General features: G+C 41.4%; 1 protein-coding gene across 1 annotated transcript in view; it reads right to left on the reverse strand.

The window, feature by feature from the left end:
• The window catches only part of GLUD1 (glutamate dehydrogenase 1), a 39,199-nt gene that overhangs the window by 14,515 nt on the left and 796 nt on the right, over positions 1–23,888 (reverse strand). The window contains exons 2-6 of the mRNA XM_040485648.1: positions 23,543–23,888; positions 6,963–7,043; positions 6,395–6,450; positions 5,524–5,587; positions 725–819 (exon numbers count right to left, since the gene is read on the reverse strand). Of these exons, the coding sequence (XP_040341582.1) occupies positions 725–819; positions 5,524–5,587; positions 6,395–6,450; positions 6,963–7,043; positions 23,543–23,888 (642 nt within the window). The remainder of the gene's footprint in view (positions 1–724; positions 820–5,523; positions 5,588–6,394; positions 6,451–6,962; positions 7,044–23,542) is intronic.

The raw sequence follows: 23,888 nt of genomic DNA on the forward strand, positions 1-23,888 counted from the left end.
TCCCCTAGATTCAAGTCTTCCCGGGTCTCCTTTTCCTTGATGACACACATCCACTGCAGTCCTGCGGAGCCTATCTCTGCCATGCACCACTGCTTCTCCCTAGCCCCCAGGGCCCCCGGGCTCCAGGGCAGCCCAACACCATCAGCTCCCTCAGCCCCCAAGACAGGGTCGGCACCAGAGGCTCCCCTCTCACTGGCCTTGAGTATTTTTGTCCTAGTTCATGTATTTCTTTGCTCTTCTATCACCCTTCTAATATGCCTCATCTCCTAACGGTCTGAGCTCTACTGTTTCTCCTCCTATCCCCGCAACCTCCGTGTTCAAATTCTGCCCATTTTCAAGGTCTAGCCCAGACACCTCATCCAGGAAGCCTTCTTTCAGAGATGTAACTCCATCTCTGTATTACACTATCTCCATACCTCATCTGCTTCTTTACTTCCCTTCTAGTGTCTTGCAGCATGTCCTGCTCTGCCTAGCAGGTGATCCGTTGTCGAGGTTCCATCCCAGCTTTCAGGATGGGGAGGCATGTAAATGAAAGCTCAGGCCATATTCACTACATTTATGGTTTGTGACTAGAGAGAGGGAAGTAAAATAATATGCCAATCAAGACGTGATTAAAGGAGAGGAGAAAAACCCAGAGAATTCTCACCTTCCACATACAATGAGCTTAATTGCTATTACTCGTAGATGGCAAATGAGGCCCTCAGGACCTTCGGTGGGTACTTACATAGTGCCCGATGGTGCTGGCATAGGTATCAGCAATCCAGGACATCTCCCGCTCGCCCGTGCTCATGTCTGGGGCAGGCACATCGATGCCAGGACCTGGGGCACAAGGAAAGGGCAGTGTGCCAGCTTTTAAGATAAACTCCTCTCAAACACATAGATCCTTGGGATTTTCTATAATAACAAAGCTACCACTGTTAGAAAACTTTAGATTTCATCTGTGTAACTAATTGAAGCCATTAGTTGAAATTAGCCACTAATTGAAATATTTGCTAAGTGTTTCACCACACAATTATACACACACACTGTTACATAGTAATTTCTTACGGTCCTGTTTCCTGGCTCTATGTTTGGAGGTTAGCTCTGCTGTGACAGATGTGAGCCACTCAACTGAACTTCTGAACATGTGAGCATAAGCAAATCAGTGTACCCCTCTTGACGTCAGTTCCTTGAACTGCAGTTAGAGTAAACAGTACCATCTTGCCCTACAGAAGGAGGACTCTTACGGTTAGGGAGTGTATGAGTCTGAGACAGCACAGAAACACATCACTTCTGGGGGCGGGGGTAGGGATGGGTAAGCCCTCCCCACCAAGTAGGAAAAGAAGAAAAAGACACACTGTTGAAGCAACTGCATTAAGTCCCATAATACCTTCACACCCGTGCTTTGGCCTGTTGTTCAAAGCTTACTCAGTGTATGCAATTTTAAACCTTAGCTTTCAATTCCTCAGATCACAGAAAATTAAAAAGTTTGAGGATAATAAGAAGTTAGTCCACAGGCAGCAGCAGCAACAACAACAAAAAGTCTAGTGACAGCACTAATACTGATGGCCACACTGAGATCTCAGATAAAAATGCGTTAAATGATGCCTACTCAAATCGGCCAAAGTAGGGATACACAGAAATACATCTCCCGAAATAGTAAGAATCAAAACAACCTAAGTATCTAGTGAGTCAACTAAATAAAATAGTGTTTCCATGTAAAAAATATTCACCGAAACACACGTGGAAAAAAAGCAGGTTTCACACAGCACGTATATAGTATGTTCCTATTTAAATTAAATTCTTTTTCCCTCTCTAGTTAGATCTGTGTAATATCTAAGCATCTATCCTTCCACGTGTATACACTGTCTGCGTGCAGAAGTTTGGAAGGACATGCTCACACTTGTTCATTAGGTTTCCATTTTGGCCTTGTTTATAACTTTCTATATTGTGTCAATTGTATCATACAAACTCATTACCTTCATAAAAAGGAAAACACAACTTTAAAAATGATTAAACTATTTAAAATTTTTTTTTTAACGTTTATTTATTTTTGAGACAGGGAGAGACAGAGCATGAACAGGGGAGGGTCAGAGAGAGGGAGACACAGAATATGAAGCAGGCTCCAGGCCCTGAGCTGTCAGCACAGAGCCCGACGTGGGGCTAGAACTCACGGACCGCGAGATCATGACCTGAGCCGAAGTCGGCCGCCTAACCGACTGAGCCACCCAGGCTCCCCAAATGATTAAACTATTAAGTCTGTCAAATAAAGTTCTTTCTAAGGGCTGTCCCTGAGTTCTATATTTTTTACTTTTTAACCAATAGAACAAGGTACGTTTTAGTATTTTCCTACATCTCAGACACCCAGATCCTAGGTGATGTGTTTCTCTGCACAAGTTGTGATGCGATGGACACAAGATGGCATAAGACAACTGAGAAGTGGTCAAGCCTTGCTTTTTACAGTCCTGCCCCTCCTCCCGGCAATCTGTCACCCTCCTGAGTTGAGTACCCTTTCCTTTAGGCAGCTTCTAAACCTCATGAAGTCTGACTTCCCCAAAGTTACTCTCCTTCCATATAACTCTCCTACTTGGAAGGATTCATTCCACATTCTAGCCTCATCCTCTGACAAAAGGGCTCTACCATCCCCATTTGCTCATGATGTCCATTCCTTTAGAGTGACATACGTCGAGGATGTGAGTAAAGATTTGTTTAATCATACTGCTTTTCTCCCAAGGTATCAATGACAAATTGCTCCTGAATCCTTCTGGTGGTATCTACAAAAGTATTTTAGCAATATCAAGGGTCAAGTAACCTTGTTGGCTCAAATAACAATTCCAGTTGGAGAAGGGCTATTGGCAAGGAGCAAGTATGAGGAATATAGTTTGTAAATCAGAAATGTACCATGATACATTGCTTCTCAAAAACCTCAATTCATCTAGACAGCCTAAGGTGAGACAGCTCTCTCTACCCAACGCCAAAGTCACAAAATATTATTAGGCTTGTGAGTTTTCTATTCCACACAAAAATTGACATTCAGATCACAAATAGTTCCTGAGTTGCAGAAAAATTCTCAAATATCTTACAGAGAACAGGTCTGAAAGTCCATACCTTGTAGAACATGTAACTACCCTCAGGAAAGCTAAAATGCCATCACTCAATCCCATAATAGTATAAAGAAGGTGAAAAACTGGCTGGAGAGTGCAGTTGCTTTAACAGAGCATGAGCAAGAGCTGAAAGGGCAATTCTGGTGCCTGATACACTAGGGGAATAAAAGGAGGGAGACATCAGGTTATTGCAAGGGAACTTCACGGTTTGCAAAGGTGGTACCTAAACTCACACAGCAGAATTAGCACCAACCTTCACAAGCTTTAAAAAAAAAAAAGACATAAGAGGAGAGAACACTTCTTAACTCATTCTATGAGGCCACTATTATCCTGATATCATAGACATTGCAAGAAAAGAATCCTACAGACCAATATCCCTTAGAACACACACATGCATACACGTACACACACACACACACACACACACACAAAATTTATGAATGAACTTGTCAGAAGTGGTATAAATCTGTGCATCGAAGACTACAAACTACTACTGAAAGACCTTAAAGGACGCCCGAGTCTGTGGACAGTCAGTATTCCTGGACTGGAGCACTCACCATGGTGAGGACGGCAACATCCCTATGAAAACCCCAGCTGACCATTTTTGCAGAAACTCAAAAGCTAATCCTAAATGCACACAATGTGACAGGGTCAGGACTCCGAGCCAGCTTTAACTCATACTCTCAAACTGTGTGGAAAGAGAAGTTGGAGAAGAATGGAGAAATGACATCAGTTCCAGAAGTTTGCTCAGGACCAGTTCTGTCCTGGGGGAAGAGAAAGAACTCCTTCACCTCCCTCTACGTGCCACAACCGGGTTAGCTGCAGTGTGAGGCAATGAGGCCTCAGTACTTAAACCAAGGAGTCAAACTGCTTCTAACCTTTGGAATTATAAGGTACTTGACAATATAAATGTAGAGAAAATTAGCTGGTTATACTCTAGATAAGGGCAATAAATACAACTGAATAAAGTCTGAAACCACTCAAGACCATTAAATACGTTTGCGACTTAAGCTAAGAGGAAATACGATATAAAAATCATGAAGGCTGTCAACAGGCTGAACATGACAGCAGTTCCCCAAATCTCAGAAGTAGTGGGCATTTCCGTAAAGGAGGCAGTCAACTCCAGCTACCCAGTGCCTTGCTTTGCCGGTATGGTGGTAGTATGAGCTCACAGCAGTGCTGAGGGGGAGGCATGCCAGGAATCCACATGCCTTTTGTTTGTTTACTTACAAATTTTTTTTTTTAAATGTTTATTCATTTTTGAGAGACAGAGAGAGAGAGAGCAGGGGAGGGGCAGAGAGAGAAGGAGACACAGAATCCAAAGCAGGTTTGAGGCTCTGAGCTCTCAGCACAGGGGCTCGAACCCACCAACTGCGAGATCAAGACCTGAGCCTAGGTTGGATGTCCAACCAACTGAGCCACCCAGGTGCCCCCCACCCCTGCATGCCTTTTAAATGATGAAAGACATATTGAATCTGGTAAAATTCTAGTGTTAACTTTTATTTCTATGCTAGTTTATTTATTTCATGTCCTTTTTTTTTCCCTAAAACGAGGGCATTTCAAAATAAAGATATCTTAAGTTCATAGGAACCTGTCAACCAACAGTTGGGAGAATATTGGGGAATAAAAACACAGGGGCTGGAAAACAGAGAAAGAGTAGATTTTCTTTCTTATTTTAGTCAGTCTTCTTTATGTTACAAGGGCAAACATTCTATTAAATATTTTTTTTAATTTAAACAAATTAGAATCCCTCTAGATCAACAAAAGAAATATAAAGACTTAATTTGCTTGAAAATTAAAGTTAAAATGAATATTTACACATCACAGCAAAGAATTCACATCTCATACGAAAAAGCACATGAGATAGATGACAGTATGATACGGAAACATCAAGCCAGTGAAGATCAGCACCTAGGGATCTAGTGTTTGATGAAAGGGCCTAGTAACAAACATTAGGAGCCCCAGGAACCCTCCAAACCAGCCGGTGATGGCAGCGTGAGCTATTAGTGTGAGGCCCCTCACCTCCCAGCCTGTGCCCACTGTGCTGAACCTCCAATTCCAAAGGCATCAGATTTCCCACTGCTTTCAGAACAGGATCACTACTGTGAAAGTGATTTCTACATATTAAAAAAATGTTTATAATACAGGTATTATTCAGTTCCTAGAATCTTTCTGGACATCACAACAGAGATTGTACAAGGAGACGAGGTGGAGGCGATCCCTCTGGTGTCCATACTGCATAGTGAGAACCTGAACTTTGCTATTAGAGATGTATCAAAAACAGGCCCATGTACGTCCACCATATTTGTCACAGAACCCAGCTTTTCAGAGTAAAAGGGCAGTTCTACCCATGTACACGCAGGTAAAAGCAGGAGTTTACCGTAAGAACATTACTTTTTAGATGTTCCTACTCTGTGGAAACCTGCATGGTAATACGTACCAATAAAGCCCTTCTTTGCCAGCTCCATCGTAAACCTCCTTGTGATCTTTTCTAATTCATTATCCTATAAAGGAAAAACATGAAAACAAAACAACAATGAAACAAATGTTTTTGACAGAAAACTACTGGTGGAGATAGGTAATAGTTGGATTATATTTTCTATTTATAGGACATTTTCACCTATCTTCTTGTGTAATCCTCAAAGCTCATAAAACAGGCATTTCCATTTTAAAGATGAGAAAATGACAGATCACAAATTAGGTCATATAAACAACAGACAGTAGAATTAGGGCTCAGATCCCAGTTCCTGTTCTTTTTGTATTAATATAGGACCCTATGAGCAATCCCTACGGTATATTTTCATTTAAATGGTTAATCTTAAAAAGAATGAAATCATACATGTTATGTTTGTAACAGATGTTACTTTGGTGCTGTAAAGTATAGTAATGGCTTAAATTAACTTGGAACTGATAGGATAAACAATAAGATTTTTACTGAATTAAGACATTTGTCACTGGACCTTGATAACCCAACACAAAAATCTCATAGTAATATATACTATATTTATATAGAGCATATTATATTTATGTTATAGAATATATAACACGGATATAAATGCCTAAGAATATGAAGGTATTAACTACCTTCTAACCAAGTGAGAAAATGAAAAAAGGACATTGATCATTGATGTTAAGCCAGGTGACCCTTATATGGCACAACACTCAATGTGTTAATTCTTTACTTGTTTTTCCATTCCTTTAAAAAGCAATAGGGGCCATTAATCTCACTGATATGGGGACACACAGAAGCCCAGTAATTACAAGTCCCCCATCAGTGTTATCATGTGCACAAATGTCATTTTGTTACTTACAGTATAGTTCTTGGGATTGATCTTAACACCAGCCTTGGCACCCCCAAATGGCACATCTGGAAGAGAAGGCTGCAAGTTGTTATTCCACACAAAGGATAAAAAACTTAAAGATGCAGAAAGCACTATGCAATGTATAAATATGACACTTTAAGCTTTAGTTTCAAAAAATTCAAGAAATAAACCCACATCAATCTCTTCTAAAATGTTGTACTTTAACTAAAACTCTAGAGGAACAGAAATGATAAGGCTAGGCAAGTTACGATGCGTAATCAGTGTGCTTTCCTAATTCTAAAAGAAAAAAACATTTATTTCCCTTCTACTATGATTTGGTCTTATTTACAGTGTACAGAAAGGGATTTAAAAAAAAGATCTACACTTCAAGAAAATCCAATTGATTCCTATAACAAGTCCTCCATTAAAAAAAAAAAAAGACTAACTCTTAATTAAGGCTAATTGAAAAATGGTGCGGGCATTAAACTGTGCACCTTGAATAACATCCTAACAGTAACCCTGCATGTAAACATATTTCCCCAAGCGCCATTAGGTGGCAACAAAGGAGATCACTTACCAACCACAGCACACTTGTAGGTCATCAGAGAAGCCAGGGCTTTCACTTCATCTACACTCACATCAGTGCTGTAACGGATACCTGAGGGGGTGAGAAAGAAGGGGATGCATTTAGAACACCCCTCTGGCAGGTAAAAAAAAAAAAGTGCTAGAAATTGAACTGTCCACACTTTTTGCATTTCAATACCTTGGTTATTTCCGAGAACACTTAAAGAAGCTTATGATACAAAGTCCAGGGAAATCTAAGGAGTCACCTAGCAAGAGCTACAGAATGAGCACTGAATTTTAAATATTTGGACAGTTATGAGCGAAAGACTGGTGTTGGAGTGCAGTTTCTGTGTTCTGGTACAAGCTCAGGATGAGACCATGGAGCAGGGCTCCTGGGGATTAAGAGGTGAATGGGGCACAGTCCTGTCCTCTGGGGACTGACAGCCCAGTGGGAAACACCAGTAACTATGATTTCACAAGACACAAACCACCTTCAAATGAATGTTACACTTTTAGGAAGGCAATTAACTCCGGGAAGGCTTTAAAATTTTTCTTTCAGGGCCCCTGGGTGGCCCCTGGGTTAAGCGTCCGACTTCAGCCAGGTCACGATCTCGCGGTCCATGAGTTCGAGCCCCGCGTCAGGCTCTGGGCTGATGGCTCAGAGCCTGGAGCCTGTTTCCGATTCTGTGTCTCCCTCTCTCTCTGCCCCTCCCCCGTTCATGATCTGTCTCTCTCTGTCCCCAAAATAAATAAACGTTGAAAAAAAAAAATAAAAAAAAAAATTTTTTTTTCTTTCATGTTTTGACTTAGGTGATTTGGTAGCAAGGAGCTCAAAAATTTGCTTTCTGATAGCATACAAATATGAGCAAATGGATAGTCAACAGATTGATTCAACCTAATATTAGATGTCTAAATAGAAGTTCTGGCTTCAAACGAGTACACCCAGATGTCCCAGTCTCTTCCTCCCTTCATTCACCGTCAGCCTGTCAACCAAGAGACGAGAAGCTGGCAAGTCATTTCTTTTTCTTGGAGATGAGCAATTCCCTCTATCCTTTCTGCAAGGATGGCAGGAGGCCAAGCGACAGACAACTAACTGTGTCTCAATGCGCCTGTACTTGGTAGTGTTAGGTATTTGGTAGAGTGGACGTGGAAAGTGAGTATGTCCACTACTTTGGTTTTGTGGGTCCTGGTCACTCACCCTCCCAAGGTTTTCGGGTTAGGCCACCCTTTGTCCTCTGCAGTTCATTGTTTCTCAACCCAAAGGAAGAAGGCCAGGGTGAGGTTAATGTCTGCATGGTACCTGGCGCTCCCTGGCACAATGTGTGTTTGTGAGCGATGAAGGATTCTTGAATGACGCTGGGTACAACTTCCACTGAGTTACAGTAATGGGGGGCCTCAGGGACATCTCTTAAAGAATTTTGGGAACAAAAGTTTTTCAGACAGCAATATACAATATCTCATAAACTGGTGGTTGGCGAAAACTTCCCTAGTCATTTTTTTTTTTTTAATGTTTATTTTTGAGAGAGAGATAGCAGCATGCGTGAGGGGGGGAGGGACAGAGAGAGAGGGAGGGAGAGAGAGAGAGGGAGGGAGAGAGAGAGAGGAGAGGACAGACGATCTCAAATAGGCTCTGTGCTGACAGCAGAGAACCCAATGTGGGGCTGGAACTCATAAACCACGAGATCATGACCTGAGCCGAAGTCAGATGCTTAACTGACTGAGCCACCCAAGCAAGCCCCCCGTCCCCATCATTTTTAAAAGATGGCTTCTTGTATATTTCTGCAAACATCTATCTAAACACAAATGATACCTTTTCCAATTAGCAATAACTGCACCTTGGATAAATCTCACTGGCTATGATACTGCCAGTGCACAAAGCTAAACGCCAATGATATGACTTAAGAGAATTTTATCTGTGGTACATAGATCATAAAGAGCAAATTCTAAAGCTGAACATATTTCTTTAGCCTATTAGAAAAATAAAATGATTATATTTAGAAAAGGGAGCTCTTGGAACAAATTTACTTGTTAATGAAATTTTAGAATAAGGAAGGACAATTTTTTTAATGCTTATTTAGTTTTGAGAGAGAGAGAGCAGGGGAGGGGCAGAGAGGGAGGCAGAGAATCTGAAGCAGGCTGTGCACTGTCAGCGCAAAGCCCAACATGGGGCTTGAACTCATGAACCATGAAATTGTGACCCGAGCTGAAGATGCTCAACCAAATGAGGCACCCAGGTGCCCCAAGAAGGGATAGTCTTTTTAAAGATAGAGCAGCTACCTGTTGCTTTAGAGCTTGCTTCCCTATTTTGTTCAGGCCTCTATTAAAACTTTCTTCATTCCAAGAGGCCTTCCCTGACCACCTTCTTTAAAACAGCACCTTTCTCATTCCTACTCTCTAGCCCCCTCTACGTTAATGTTTTACCACTGACTTTATTTTTTTTTTCAACGTTTATTTATTTTTGCGACAGAGAGAGACAGAGCATGAACGGGGGAGGGGCAGAGAGAGAGGGAGACACAGAATCGGAAACAGGCTCCAGGCTCTGAGCCATCAGCCCAGAGCCTGACGCGGGGCTCGAACTCCTGGACCGCGAGATCGTGACCTGGCTGAAGTCGGACGCTTAACCGACTGCGCCACCCAGGCGCCCCACCACTGACTTTATATTATAGATTTGTTTATTGTCTTGGCTTCCCCACGTGGGAAGTTATCACCATGAGGACAGACTGTATTTTGTTCAATGCTTCAATTCCTGGTCCCTAACATAGAAAATGGCATGCGTGTATTAGGCACGCAAATACAGGATGAATAAATACATGAATATTTCTTGACTCTTAAAACTTAAGGTATTAAGACAGAAAAACCGTAGTCTCTAAAAATTCTGACAGGCCTATAAGTTCTAAACAATTCACAATACACTACATGTATTACAAAAGGACTATAAAGCAGTAAGAGGCAAAAGCACCAGGTCCTAAAAAGTACGCCAGAAAAAAAAAATTGTAAGTAATATTACAACTAAACATTTGTTTCTTTAAATTTTTTTTTAACGTTTTTATTTTATTTTTGAGACAGGGAGAGACAGAGCATGAGCAGGGGAGGGTCAGAGAGAGGGAGACACAGAATCCGAAACGGGCTCCAGGCTCTGAGCTGTCAGCACAGAGCCCGATGCGGGGCCCGAACCCACGGACTGCAAGATCATGACCTGAGCCGAAGTCGGCCGCGTAACCGACTGAGCCACGCAGGCGCCCCAACATTTGTTTCTTTAAGGCAAAATTGGGGAGTGGCTCAGTCAGTTAAGGGTCCGATTCTTGATTTCAGTGCAGGTCACGATCTCACGGTTGTGAGGCTGAGCCCTGAGTTGGGATCCATGCTGAGTGTGAAGCCTGCTAAAGATCCTCTCTCTCTCTCTCTCAAAAATAAGAAAAAAATTTGGCTTAAACACTAAAATATGTTTTGGGGCGCCCGGGTGGCTCAGTCGGTTAAGCATCCGACTTCGGCTCAGGTCATGATTTCGCGGTCTGTGAGTTAGAGCCCCGCGTCGGGTGCTGTGCTGACTGCTTCGGATTCTGTGTCTCCCTCTCTCTCTGACCCTCCCCCGTTCATACTCTGTCTTTCTCTGTCTCAAAAATAAATAAACGTTAAAAAAAAAATTAAACACTAAAATATGTTTTTAAAATCAGTGAAAATGCTACTATGCAATGTGGCAAATGCCTCAGTGAAGGCCGTGCTAGGCCAGTGATCTGGGCCGGGTACTTCCTAACCACGTGGACCCAGCTCAGTGGCAACTACTGTGGTGACTGCACTTGCTTACCTGGGGAGGCACAGCCTCTGTTCTCAGGTTCCATCAAGACCGCACAGGACAATGCACGTGAAGCAGCTGACATGGTCAATAGTTCAATCTCAGCTATATTATCACTGCTATTATAAGTATTACGAAGCAGTGGCAGATAACAAAGAAATCTATGTCTTAAAAAGGATAAACTTATAGGAGTTTAAACAAACAGCTTAATAAACCTTGATTTCATTACTTTAAGATCAATTCATGAGGGCAGAATAACAGTCTGCTATTGAGAATTAGTATTTCTATCATACACAAAGCACTTTCTTCATTGCTCTTTTAGAGTCTGTGGAAGTAGTCATTAAGTTATTTTAATTTCCCTTTCTTTTTAAAAAAATTTTAAATGTTTATTTTTGAGAGAGAGAGAGAGAGAAAGGGGGAGGGGGAGAGAGAGGGAGAGAGAGGGAGAGGGAGACGGAGAGAGAGAGAGAGAGAGAGAGAGAGAACGTGAGCAAGGGAGGGGCAGAGAAAGAGGGAGACACGGAATCTGAAGCAGGCTCCAGGCTCTGAGCTGTCAGCGCAGAGCCTGATGCGGGCTGGAACCCACCACCAAGAGATCATGACCTGAGCTGAAGTCGGACACTTAACCGACTGAGCCACCCAGGCGCCCCCAATTTCCCTTGCTTTCTTTAAAAATATTCCATTAGTTTCAGGTGTTCCACATAGTGACTGGACAATTCTATATACTACAGCATGCTCACAAGTGTAGCTACCATTTTTCTTGCTTTCTTAAGGGAAGGGAAAAGTTACTTTCCCTTATCCAGTGTTTCAAACTAATACATTCGGTGGGAAACTAAACACAGCCTGAAACAGTAACATTTACAAATCTGATTATAATCCTGTTATTCTAGACATTGATGCTAATTAGAAACTGGACCCCTCCTAGTACAAGACAGTGTAAACAAAATGCCTAGGTTACTGCAACAGTTCTAGAACCATGAGTCAGAAACTGTATGTATAACAAAAAAACATGTTTCCACTGGATGGAACCCAGGCATTCTTGTGTGTAAAGTGAAATTTTCTTTCTGAGCCACACCCAATCAGAAAACTCAACTGCAAGATACAGAAGAGAAGTAGTTACATAAATTACCTTTCACATCAGCATTTTCTGCAGGCTATGAGCCAAGAAAGGCTTCTAGTGAACTGAGGCAACGGAGGGGTAATAAGGAAAGGAGCAGAAGCGTTAGCCGGGCGGGGAAGCTCTGGAGCAGAGGAAGGAGGGGGCAGGGAGGTACCCAGAAAGGAATGCAGGTGGTCGGTTACTGCCTGGGCTAAAGAAAAAATAGGTTTTCATTTCAACTTTCTGATTAATCAGTGATACATAAATGTTGTTACTTCTGGAAGCTGGCAGACATACCAGCACAGGGTTACTTAACTGTTAGTCTGGAAAAAAAAAAAAAAACAAACAAACAAACCCCAAAACCCTTCAAGGATAGCCGTAAGTAAAATACTCTGTGTTGTAACAATGCTTGAGGTGAAACAAACTCCCTCCAGTACAGGAGCTTACACCTAAGGGAAGGCTAGTTGCTTTGCTTCTCATGGGACTGGAAACCAAAGATAATTACTAAAAATATGCGGTCACCTAAAAATTCCTAACCACATTCTGATGGACACTAACAGTATGACCACAAAAAAGAAGCCACTCTACTGTATTTGTAAATCCAATGGATTATGAGATATTAGCACAACTGGGGTATGTGAGGGACAAATGATGTGACACACTTGACGTGACACTGACTACCTGGAGTTAGGGCAGACTTCAGACTACTGCAAAGTTGTAAAGGAGGGGGGAAACGTAGCATTTCTGAATACCTACCATATTTGAAGAACACAGAATTTGAAAACAAAGTCGTTCAATAAAGCCAAATGACAGGTAAGAACACACATGCACAGAAGAAAACCAAGAAACCTTAAAATATTTTAAAACAAAGTGAGGCAAGAAGGATCTTATTTGCAGTCTGAATGTTTTCACTTTTTGTAACAGCAAGCCTTTACTTCCTTTCTGTGGGGTGACAGGGAAGGCTAACAGTGAGCAGGGCCGATAGGGATAGGATGGGGGCACAAGGGCAGAAACTAAAAGGGCCAAGAATTTTATTCCAGAAATGGAAAGGAGTCAATTAGGTTTTTTTCTATTCTAAAGTCCTGTAGCACTACCCATTAGCCTATGTTGCCGCTAGCATTGCTAGTGTTTGGGAAGAGATGGATGGAGTCTGTGAGTGACAGCGCTAGTAGGTATCATGAGAGAGGTGGATGCTTTCAATGAAAAGCAGAGTCCACAGCTGGCAGAACTAGAAAGGAAATGGGGTGATTACGCAGGTATGGACCACACGGCAGGAGTCCTTAGAAACAAGGACCCCCAAATCAAGACCCCATTCTCACTGGCCCACACAGTAACCTGTACTTCCAGTTTGCCAGCGGAAACTGACCACCACCCATGACAGCGTTTATTATTTATCAAACCTGGTAGAGCTGGAGGAAGGGTTGGTGGTAGAAGTCTGAAATCAGACCTCTTATTCTGAAGAGTAATTAACTCTGCCACATAGTTATTTTGAGCTAACTGGTATCCAGATGTTTCAAAAGAACATTAATAAAATGCAGACATCTGCACACTACACAGCACAAAACATTTCTCTGCCTTTTGACTTAATGACCAAAGATATTCCTTACTACACCAGGTTTTTCTAGGAGAAATCAAAATCAAAAGCAAAAATTAGCTAAAGCTGCTATAGTGATGAAGAAACCACACCAGTTCCTTTGAAAAATTTCAGTGAAAACCACAACTGAGCAGCTTGAATTTTTTTCCTTTTGCGAGCTGACTCAAAACCAAAAACATACAAAAAAGCTCCTAGCAACTAAGTCATCATTGTTTTTTTCTGTGATGAATCATTAACGAAACACATTCATGACAATTTAAATGGTTTTAAAAATTACTTGAGCCTGGATCTTTTAAGAGGTCTTTGATTTATTTATCACAAATTCAGTTTCCAACTGCATTCTCTCACTTTTTAGAAAACCAAGAGTTCTACCACAAGCACAGAACTCACAGAAAAGCATAAAGACCTCAGAACTCTTGAAATGCATGCCCTAGCACTCTTGCCATTTACTCACGAGAACATCTTTTCTCACTTAATACTAATATAATTTCCTAACGTGTAACAGAGTAACATAATTACAAATGAGGAGAGGAGGGTAAGGGGCAGTGGGCAACTGGGGCCCTCCAGCATGTAATGACCTCGGAAAACATGAGAAGTCTCAGATAAAAATTCAGTTGGCAGTGCAAGAAGCAGGCCACATAGGAACAAAGGAATATCATAGCCTTTAACTGCTTTTGACAGTGTCCATGTCTATGTAGGAAGGCAAGGAACCAAACACTTAAAGAAACAAACTTCATAATAAGTTCTGGGAAGCATATGTTTAGCTGATGTTGGAGAAATGAAAAGGACATTTCACTTCTTCTTTTCATTAACATTAAAAAATTATACAACACATATGTGTATGCGTTCATTAAAACTTAAAAACAAAAAATTGGAAGTCTCCCCTGACCTCCCATTACATACCACTATGTAATCTCAGTCTTCTCTTATGGGGGACTATTCTTGGTGATTGAAGTGGGTAATATATAGATCCTTCCAAATAATTTGCCTGCATTTAAGTACATATTATTTATAGGACACAGAGTTCTGTTGTGTGCCTAAGTATTGAACTTACTGCCCAATGGATGGAGGAAGGATTACACACTAAGAGGGGGATCTTGTTCATTTTTTTCATCGACTTATTGGGATAATAGCAGTAAACTTAGCCACACCTTCCTACCAAACCGGTCTTGGAAATGATGCTAGTAAAAGTGGTGAATATAAAACCGGACAACATTTAGTAAAACATAACGATAACCTGTTATAAAAAGGTTCAAGGGTAAAGTATTGAAATTACAGATATCCAGTTTCATATAAATTATTTACAAGTCTAGGTGATATTTGAGATGGTTCTGAAGAGGAAGAAGAGAATTAAAGGGAGAAAGGAGATAAGGGATAGATGGGCACTACAGGTAGAGCGACTATATTTTGCAAGAGTAAGATCGGGAAAATATATATGCCTGTATTTCCAAGTTTTGCTAAGGATCATTTTACACCAAATCTCCTTTATTTTCAAAATCCAGTCTTCTTTCCTAATAATAATATCACCTTTTCTTCTTAACAGTGCCTCAGGCTAGAAACTTGAGTTATCTTTGACTTTTCTCTCCTTCATTGATACATCCTACCTGTTGGGGAATACTGTCCTTCCTTCAAAATGGTTTTAGCTGCCCTTTGCTTTTCATTCCTTCTGCTATTACTTATCACCTCATCCTCAGCTCCTCTGCAGCCTAGCTCTCCTGGATTTACCATTATGCACCCAGCAAGCATAAAGGGAAAAAGCTGTTTCTGCTCACATACTTCTGACACCATATGTGCGGGTTTTCCATACCAACAACCAGCTCTCCAATTCTCTGTGGACACCAACTGGTTGTCATACACAATTTAATTCAATTTTGACACTGACTACCTGGAGTTAGCGCAGACCCCACAGATTAAGGGCTTAGTTCCACAAGACTGGCCTTCATTTTAATCTCAAGTATTGGGTGCCCACTGTACCCATACTTTTGTCCAACTTGGCTGGATGCTCCCACACCCTCTCCTTAGGTTTAATAATTTGCTATCATGGCTCACAGAACTCAAGTAAACACTTTACATATGTTTAATGGTTTATTATCAGGGTCCTGAGCACAGGAGCCTGTCTCTAGGTAACAGGTGCACCGTCCTCCTGACACATGGAGGTATCAGGAAAGCTCTCAGAACCTAGTGGTTTACGGGTTTTTATGAAGGCTTCCTCACAGAGGGATGATGGGTGTTAACTCAATGTCCAACTCTTTTCCTTTCCATGGAAGGCGGGGGATGGGGCTGAAAGTTCTAGGCTACTAATCATGGTTTAGTCTTTCTAGTCACCAGCTGCCATCCTGAAGCTATCCAGGAACCCAGCAAGAAGTGCCTCATTAGAACAAAAGATGTTCCTATCACCCAGGAAATTCCAAGGGATTTAGGAGCTCTGTATCAGGAACTGGAGTCCAAGACCAAATATTAGGACAAAGGAGGCTCCAAGCACCCCCATCACTCAGGAAATTACAAAGATTTTAAGAGCTCTATGTCAGGAATTGGGAGCAGAGACCAAATAAATATTATGTCATAAAACCTCATTTTCCACTATTTATAAACACACAGTCTGTCCCTATGACTCCATCACACACAGTCCTGCATCTTGTCTGGGCTGAATCAGTCACCGCCTTTATTTCTCTTTATCTAAAATGACCTTTCAGGGTGCCTGGGTGGCTCAGTCAGTTAAGTGACTGACTTTGGCTCAGGTCATGATCTCAAGGTTTGTGGGTTTGAGCCCCGCGTTGGGCTCTGGGCTGAACACTTGGTCGGAGCTTGGAGCCTGCTTCAGATTCTGTGTCTCCTTCTCTCTCCACCCCTCCCCCGCTTGTGCTCTGTCTCACTTGCTGTCTCTCAAAAGTAAATAAATGTAAAAAAAAAAAAAAAATTTAAATGACCTTTTCCCCCATTCAACTCCTATCCAGCCTTCCCTACCTGCAGATCAAGACTGTCTCTCCCTGGTATCTCCTTTGAACTCCTATTGTAGCAATGCATTGTTTAGTGTTTTCAACTGTGTCATTTATTGACTGTTCCTGGGAAAGGAAAATGTAGAAATAGAATACTGAACTAAAAGCAAAAGAAGAATGATATAGATACCAGCAGGGATTTGGGATTCTGCTCTATTTTGAGGAAATCAATTAAAAACATTTTAAGAAAAAAAAAATCAGCTTTGTTTTCTTCTTCTTTTTTAAAGCTTTCTTGTGAATAGTTCCCTTAGCAAAGAGCAGGGTACCTGATACAGAGTAGGCAATTAAAAGACCTGTAATGAACAGGTTAACTATCAGAAATCCCCATGAGCTAAGGAATGTTCCTTAATCAAGCATAAAGTTTAAAGCTCTTGCCTGCAGAGAAAATGAACACATAATGGAAAAACTGATTTATTTGGAATATAGTCTATAGCTCATATAGCTTATTCAGTAAACCTCCAATGCGGGTACTATCACCCTTGACTATTCCCTTGCTATTTCTCTCTTGCTAAAAGGGATTAAAAAAAAAAAAAAAAAAAAAAAAGAGTCCTAAATCCTACTAAGGCTCAAATGTACAAAATGTTTTGAAGGCCTGTGTTCACATATTTACGATAATGATACGTGGGCAAAAGGAGTCATATTACTGACAACCTTTATAATTTCCATTTGTGTCATCTTTCACATTTTCCTCTAGCCAAGAAGCAATTCAGAAAAGTTAAAAGGTCTGACAGACTTTCTCCAAGAATAAATAACCAGGAGAAATAGCAATTCATTACAAACTATAACTTCTTCGTTTTTAAGGAAGAGACACTCAGAAGCAAGCCATGTTAAAATGAGTCCACTGAAAACCCTTAAAGATACATGTCATACACTTTGGCAGAGAAATGAGCCACTGTTCAACACCAGAGCTCTTCAAACCTCTTTCAGTGGAAAACTCTAAAATGTTCTTCCATTGCCTAAGTAACTGGAATAAGTGGGCCCATAAAGATATCATATATGAGTGAGTTCTATATGCACACTTGTTGGCATATACTTGTTTTTTCTAGGAAGAAGGCAGGCCTTCTAATAACCTTTAACACATTTCGAATGAGCCCCAGTGTTGGGAATTATTGTGTGGATGACATGGCATAGTTCTCAATCACTGCTTATGATACAATGTATAATTTTTTACATGAAAGCCCCCAGAAAATAATTATTAAGAAAGTGGGTGCTGGAGTCAGAGGACGGGACTCTTAACAGGGCCCAACTCCACTAGGTAACTAGGTGTGTAACCTTACCAGGAGTCCTCCACTTTTCAGCCTTGGTATTTGCGTTTTTTTTTTTTTTTTTTTTAATTTTTTTTTAACGTTTATTTATTTTTTTTGGGACAGAGAGAGACAGAGCATGAATGGGGGAGGGGCAGAGAGAGAGAGAGACACAGAATCGGAAACAGGCTCCAGGCTCTGAGCCATCCGCCCAGAGCCTGACGCGGGGCTCGAACTCACGGACCGCGAGATCGTGACCTGGCTGAAGTCGGCCGCTTAACCGACTGCGCCACCCAGGAGCCCCTGGTATTTGCATTTGAAAATCAGGGCCAACAGTGTATCTCATGAGGTTGTTATGAGGGATAAAAGCGATGATGCATGAAAAGCTCTTAGCAAAATGCCTGGTATACATGGAGAACGCAATAAATGTTAGATGTTAGGTTATCCCTTGCTTTCCAGTTGACCTTTGTGGAGGCAGGATCTCCCAAGTGTTGTTACCTTGTGAAAGGAAGCTTAGAAGGTCTCGAAGCAGCCCTTTTCCAGGCTGTCTTTTTGCCCTTTGCAAAACCTTTCCTGCCTTTATCAGTAGTATTTCCTACATTGATGCTTCAGTCTTGATAGTGAGTACTGCAATCTGTATCAATTTCTGCAAAGGGGAAAAAACACTGGTTCCTCAGAATAGCTAGGTCAGTTTTAGGTAATGGCTTTGGATTTAAAGTTGTTGACGGTTATTTCCTGGGGAAGAACTGGGGGTAGAGCTGTTTTACTTGTCATTTTACAACTGTTATCACTATATGAATATTTGAAAGACATACATGTATTTTAACAGGAGTTTGTTGGGTGGAGTCATCATGGGGCATTTATGAATTGATGCTCTTCACTAAGTGATATTAGAGGTTAAAAAGTTTTTTTTGTATTATGAAAATCTAATTATTATGCAAAATAAACAGGAAAGAACCCCACAACATCCCAGAATTTTTTAGCATCCACAAGCTGATAGTTTAGTCTTTATTGGTTCCTGGCAGAATCCTCAGCACCTTTAACATCACTGGACAAAAACAATTTTCCTAAGCAATCTAAATTATCATCAATAGTTGTAAGGCCAATTTCTTTCCCCTATAAGCCAGAAAGTTCATGTTTAATTCTTATTTCTTATGCTTAAAATTTAAGCACTGCAAGTTTTATTGAGGTTTAACATACTGGTGCTGGTCCTCCAATTTTTGATGCCCCAATTCCTGCAATGTGTACTCTGCATAATGAGTGGGCAGTGGGCAGCGTCTGTGTTCCTGCGTATGGGGTTCTGAATGCCAAAGCAAACCAGCTACGTGGATTCACACCAAATGACAGCAAGACTGAATGGCGATCTCTTTGTTCTCTAGTATATTTGTGAGAGGGGAGTGGTTTAGAGGCTTTGAGCTATTTGGCTTCCATGACATTAAAAGGCCTTTATCATGGCAAAACAGTTCTGGATTTAATTAAAAAGTATTAAAAACAACAGCAGTGGCACCACCAACAAAAACCTTAGGGATGAGGGCTAGGGAGAAGAACACATTACAATTACCTTAAAAAAAATTTTTTTTTTAAATGTTTATTCATTTTTGAGAGTGAGAGAGAGAACGCATGCATGCGAGAGGGGTAGGGGCAGAGAGAGAGAGGGAGACACAGAATCTGAAGCAGGCTCCAGGCTCTGAACTGTCAGCACACAGCCTGACACGGGGCTTGAACCCATGAGCCATGAAAGCATGACCTGAGCCAAAGTCACTTGAGCCGAAGTTGGACACCTTGCCAACTGAGCCACCTAGGCACCCCACACAATTACTTGTCTTTTAAATGAATTTTCAGAATGTATTAAATCCTAAATTTAATCTATCTACAAAGGCTACATTTTATCTTGTGGAAGTAGATGCAGACACACAGTCACACTCTGAGAATGTTAGAAAGTGTGAGAGTCTATTCAAAGTTAACCAAGCTTTGGGGTGCCTGGGTGGCTCAGTAGGTTAAGCATCCAACCTCGGCTCAGGTCATGATCTCACGGTTTGAAGGTCTGAGCCCCACACTGGGCTCTGTGCTGACAGCTCGGAGCCTGGAGCCTGCTTCGGATTCTGTGTCTCTCCCTCTCTCTCTGCCCCTCCCCTGTTCGCACTCTGTCTCTTGCTCTCAAAAATAAATGTACATTAGAAAAATTGTAAAAAAATAAAAACAAAAAAACAAAGTTACCCAAGTTTTGATGGTTGTCAATTCGACCCAGCAGATAAGCCAGAAACGTTTTTTTTTTTTTCAGTGAAGACAGAGGATGTGTCCTTTTAAAACAGTAAAAGTACTTTCTGTAATGTTGCCCCAAAGTACCATCATCATCAGACAATTATATTCCAGAGGACGAGTGGACTAATACTACACAGACTCCAATCCTGTTGCCTCCCTTGCCCTCCACCCCTGCATCCTGTCCCCCAGAGACAAGAACAAAGCCTGTCTACCTCCCACTGTTTTCTTTTTTTCTTTTTTTTTTTTGCATTTTGGCTCTTAAAAAATAAGTCAATGGGTTAACACAGTTTATACTTTTTTTTTTTTTTTTGATACTGATATTTACAGTTAAACAAAAGATTCAGGGTCAGTATATCAGGGCATTCCATTTACAGTCAATCAACTTCATTTCAATAATGATAACTTTAGAAAGTTCTATGATAGAAGGAAGAATCAGTAACAGAATTTTGGCTTAATAGTTTTAATATGATGAAAAGAGGTGGGGGAGGACAAGTTGGGAGAGAAAGTTAAATTGCTCCTATATCAATGAATTGCTGTTACCAATCTGTACTTCTCCCTCAAAACTGACTTTTAAATGATAAACTTCCTTTCTAAAAAGGTACATGGGCAGAAGCATGGCCAAAAATATACAGAATTTATTCTGAGAAAGATAACAGGAACAATCACTGATAATGTTTTCAAACATGTAAGAAACTTTGAAAAAGTCTTCTCAAAGCAGAAATTCCCACACTATTCATCTTTGCTGAAAATATTAAGACTGCTCTTAAAACTTCCCTTCAAAGCCTATAGCATACTCTTTTGCAAATCCTTAATAGGTACCAATCTGATGGTTTCAGTTAAATATGCTTTGCGGGAAAAGAAGCAAAAAAACTAAAATGTATTATTAAATATTTACTTGGAAGAAAGTACACATCAGCCACCCCAGGTCTGAAAACCACCTGTTTCCCTTACACAGATTATAATTAGATTGTTACTTTCAACCTTGAAAATTTTATTTCTGAAAACTCAGGTAGAAGGTCCAGGAAAGATTAGATGCAGAAAACTGAGGGTTATGAAAAGTATGAAGAGGAGCAGACAAGGCTTTTTTGGGTTTTTGTTTGTTTTTGAGAAGAACTATGGTAGAGAAGGCAGTTGAGGAGGTGAGAGCGAGTGTGTTAAAGTATGCTTAAAAGGGAAAGATTTACTGAAGTCACAGGGATTATTCGAAGCATCCTTAAAAATTTCAATCACCTAATGTATTCTGTATTTCTAAGACCACAATACAACCAAGGAGGTCAACAACTTTCTTACAAGCAAAGCAAAACAAAATAAAGCTTTCACGTTTAATTGGAGACAAAAACTACCAAAAATAAAGTGCTCTTAGAATATGTATTCTCTGCAATGAGATGAAGGTGGCAATGGGGAGAAAGATCCTGGAGTGTTACGAAAGGAAAGCATGTTCAAATTTTGATGATCACCTATTTAGCACACTGTTCATTATGTTAAGCACACTAAAATATTTTTAAGGGCTTTCAGGGCTGTATAACCCTCCCAATCTCATCTCCATGATGTCTTTCAAATTCCTTAAGATAATATTTATCACTTTATAGTGGCCAATTTTCTTACACGTCCTGTTATCTTTCAATGCCTATTATTAATCATTAGTTGCAAATAGGTTTCTCCATGTTTATATGCTGGGAGTTAATAGTGCTTTTAGTATATGCCTTCTGGTAAATGGGATAAACTGAAGAGAGAACTGTATCTTACACTTCCAGTGCAAGCAAGTGCTACAATAACAGTGTCTCAAGAGGGCTGATGTGATTTGTTGCTAGGTTCAATAATTTGGTATGAAACTGCCGTGGAAACAAGAGGATAAGGACTGACAAACTATGGTAAATTTTAGCTGCTTCAGTGGGTTTGTGGAGTTGTGATTTATAAAGATAGGAGAGGGCTTGGCATATAAAGAACAGGAATGTAAAGAACTTCAGGGAAACTAAATTAGATCCTGCCGGAAATTTACATAATGGTTTATTTGTGTATCTTTTAAGGGACTGGAAAATACTGCCAGCAGGATAGTAATATAAACTAGACGTCCATTTTAAAGACACATTGCAGTTTAGTATTTGCTAACCTCTCTTCCTCCATCATCCTTGTTTGCTTTTCTTGGGAGTCTAAACTTGTATTCTTGGTTTACAGAATAAGGGAGTGGTAGGAAGAAGGAAGGTGATGTAGGAGACTGACTGTGTACCTTTTATGTAATTTTGGAGCTGCAAAGGGAAATTAGAGGTCAAAGTGGTTCAAACATTAGTTTGAGAAGAGGAAACAGAGCTAGAGGATAATTAAGCTCTAAAGGTATGTCCTAGAAGAGGGTGGGGCCAATGCAAATTTAACAAGTAAATCATTAAACAGTTTCAGGCAACCTTTGTTCCCAGGCTGGGAATGCCAGCAGAGTTCAAATTCTTCTAGTAGAGAGATTTCTAAAAATTATCATTACAAGTCAGCTAGTGTAATAAAACACTGTGACAGGCTTATGGAGACAAAGGGTCCAGCCCAACATCCTCTCTGTGGTTATTAGCCAAGCAACCTCAAGCAAGACTTCACCTCCTTGGGGCCTTTATTAAACGTCATTTTTTTTTAATAGAAAAGAAGTGGTTTTACCTTTTTTTTTTTTTTTAAGGTTACATTTATACATCTTTAAAGATGTGTTGAGAAATGTTTGAAAGTTTTTATTGGCCCAAAGGAAGCAATCTGACTGCAAAGGCCAAATCTACACATATTCGAAAATTTAAACTACGGGATAACTTGGTGACTATCAAATTGTAACCGATTCAACTCCTTTCCTTCAGTACTTTATCTTTTACCCAAGCTCAAATCTGGTGCTAGCCAGGACCAGTCCACACCCCCAGGGCTATTTCATTCCATTGGCTGGCGGACTGTCCTGCATTCTACACCCTTTAAGATTTACTGTCAGGGCGCCCGGTGTTTATTTGTCGGAGATGTTACGTTGCTCATGTATTACTTTGTGTGTGTGTGTGTGTGTGTGTGTGTGTGTGTGCGCGCGCGCGCAAAACTGAGGCTGTCAGGGTAGAAAAACAACTTAAAAAGCCAATGGTGTAATTAGTAAAATCGTTTGGCTAGTAAAACTGTCTGGATTTCAAATCCACAAGACAATTCACTTTGTAAGTTCCTGTATCATTTGCCACTGATGTAAAAATGAGTGGGGAAAAAAAGAGCTGGAAATAACTATCTCATAGTTTTCGTTCGGTGAGTCATAGATGCTCACAAAAACTTGCAGAGCACAATCAGATGGGCCGGTCATTCCCATTTCTAGAAGTGCATTTCGTCAGGATCCACCCTGGGTGTCACCTACACTAAGATCAAAAGGAGAGCGGTGCAGCATCTATTCAGCATACAGTGTTCACATTTGCAGGAACCCGGGATGATGGCTCACGGGGGAGGAAGACAGGACCACTATGTGGCGGATTTCGGGAGGAAAACCCACCACCCGCGCGAGACTGACACGCTTGCTGCAGGGGGCGGGGGGGGGGGGGAAGCGTGGGAGGGGGCCAGATCCCCGGCCAGGCAGGGCGGCGGGGAAGGGCGCGAGGGGCTCGGCCGGCGCTCACCTCCCTTGCACGGCGTGCGGTGCTGGCTGTGCTGGGCTCGGTAGCCTTCGATGACCTCCCAGGAGCCGTCGTCGCGTCGGATGGGGAAGGACAAGCTCAGCACATGGTTGCAGGGCTTGATGATCCGCAGGATGCCGCGCACCCGGTTCCGCTTCTGCTCCTCGCTCTCCCGGGTCTTGAGGTCCTCCACCAGCTTGTCCTCCACGATGCTGGCGCCGCGGTCGAAGAAGCCCTCCACCATCTTGAAGAAGTTGGGGTCGTCCTCGCGGTCGGCTGCCGCCTCGCTGTAGTGTCGCCGGGCGGTCGGCGCAAGCCCCGGCTGCGGGGCTGCGGCGGCGGCGGCGGC

The sequence above is a fragment of the Herpailurus yagouaroundi genome, unplaced genomic scaffold (assembly GCF_014898765.1).
Source record: "Herpailurus yagouaroundi ecotype Mexico unplaced genomic scaffold, PumYag 163, whole genome shotgun sequence".
NCBI lineage: Eukaryota > Metazoa > Chordata > Mammalia > Carnivora > Felidae > Herpailurus > Herpailurus yagouaroundi.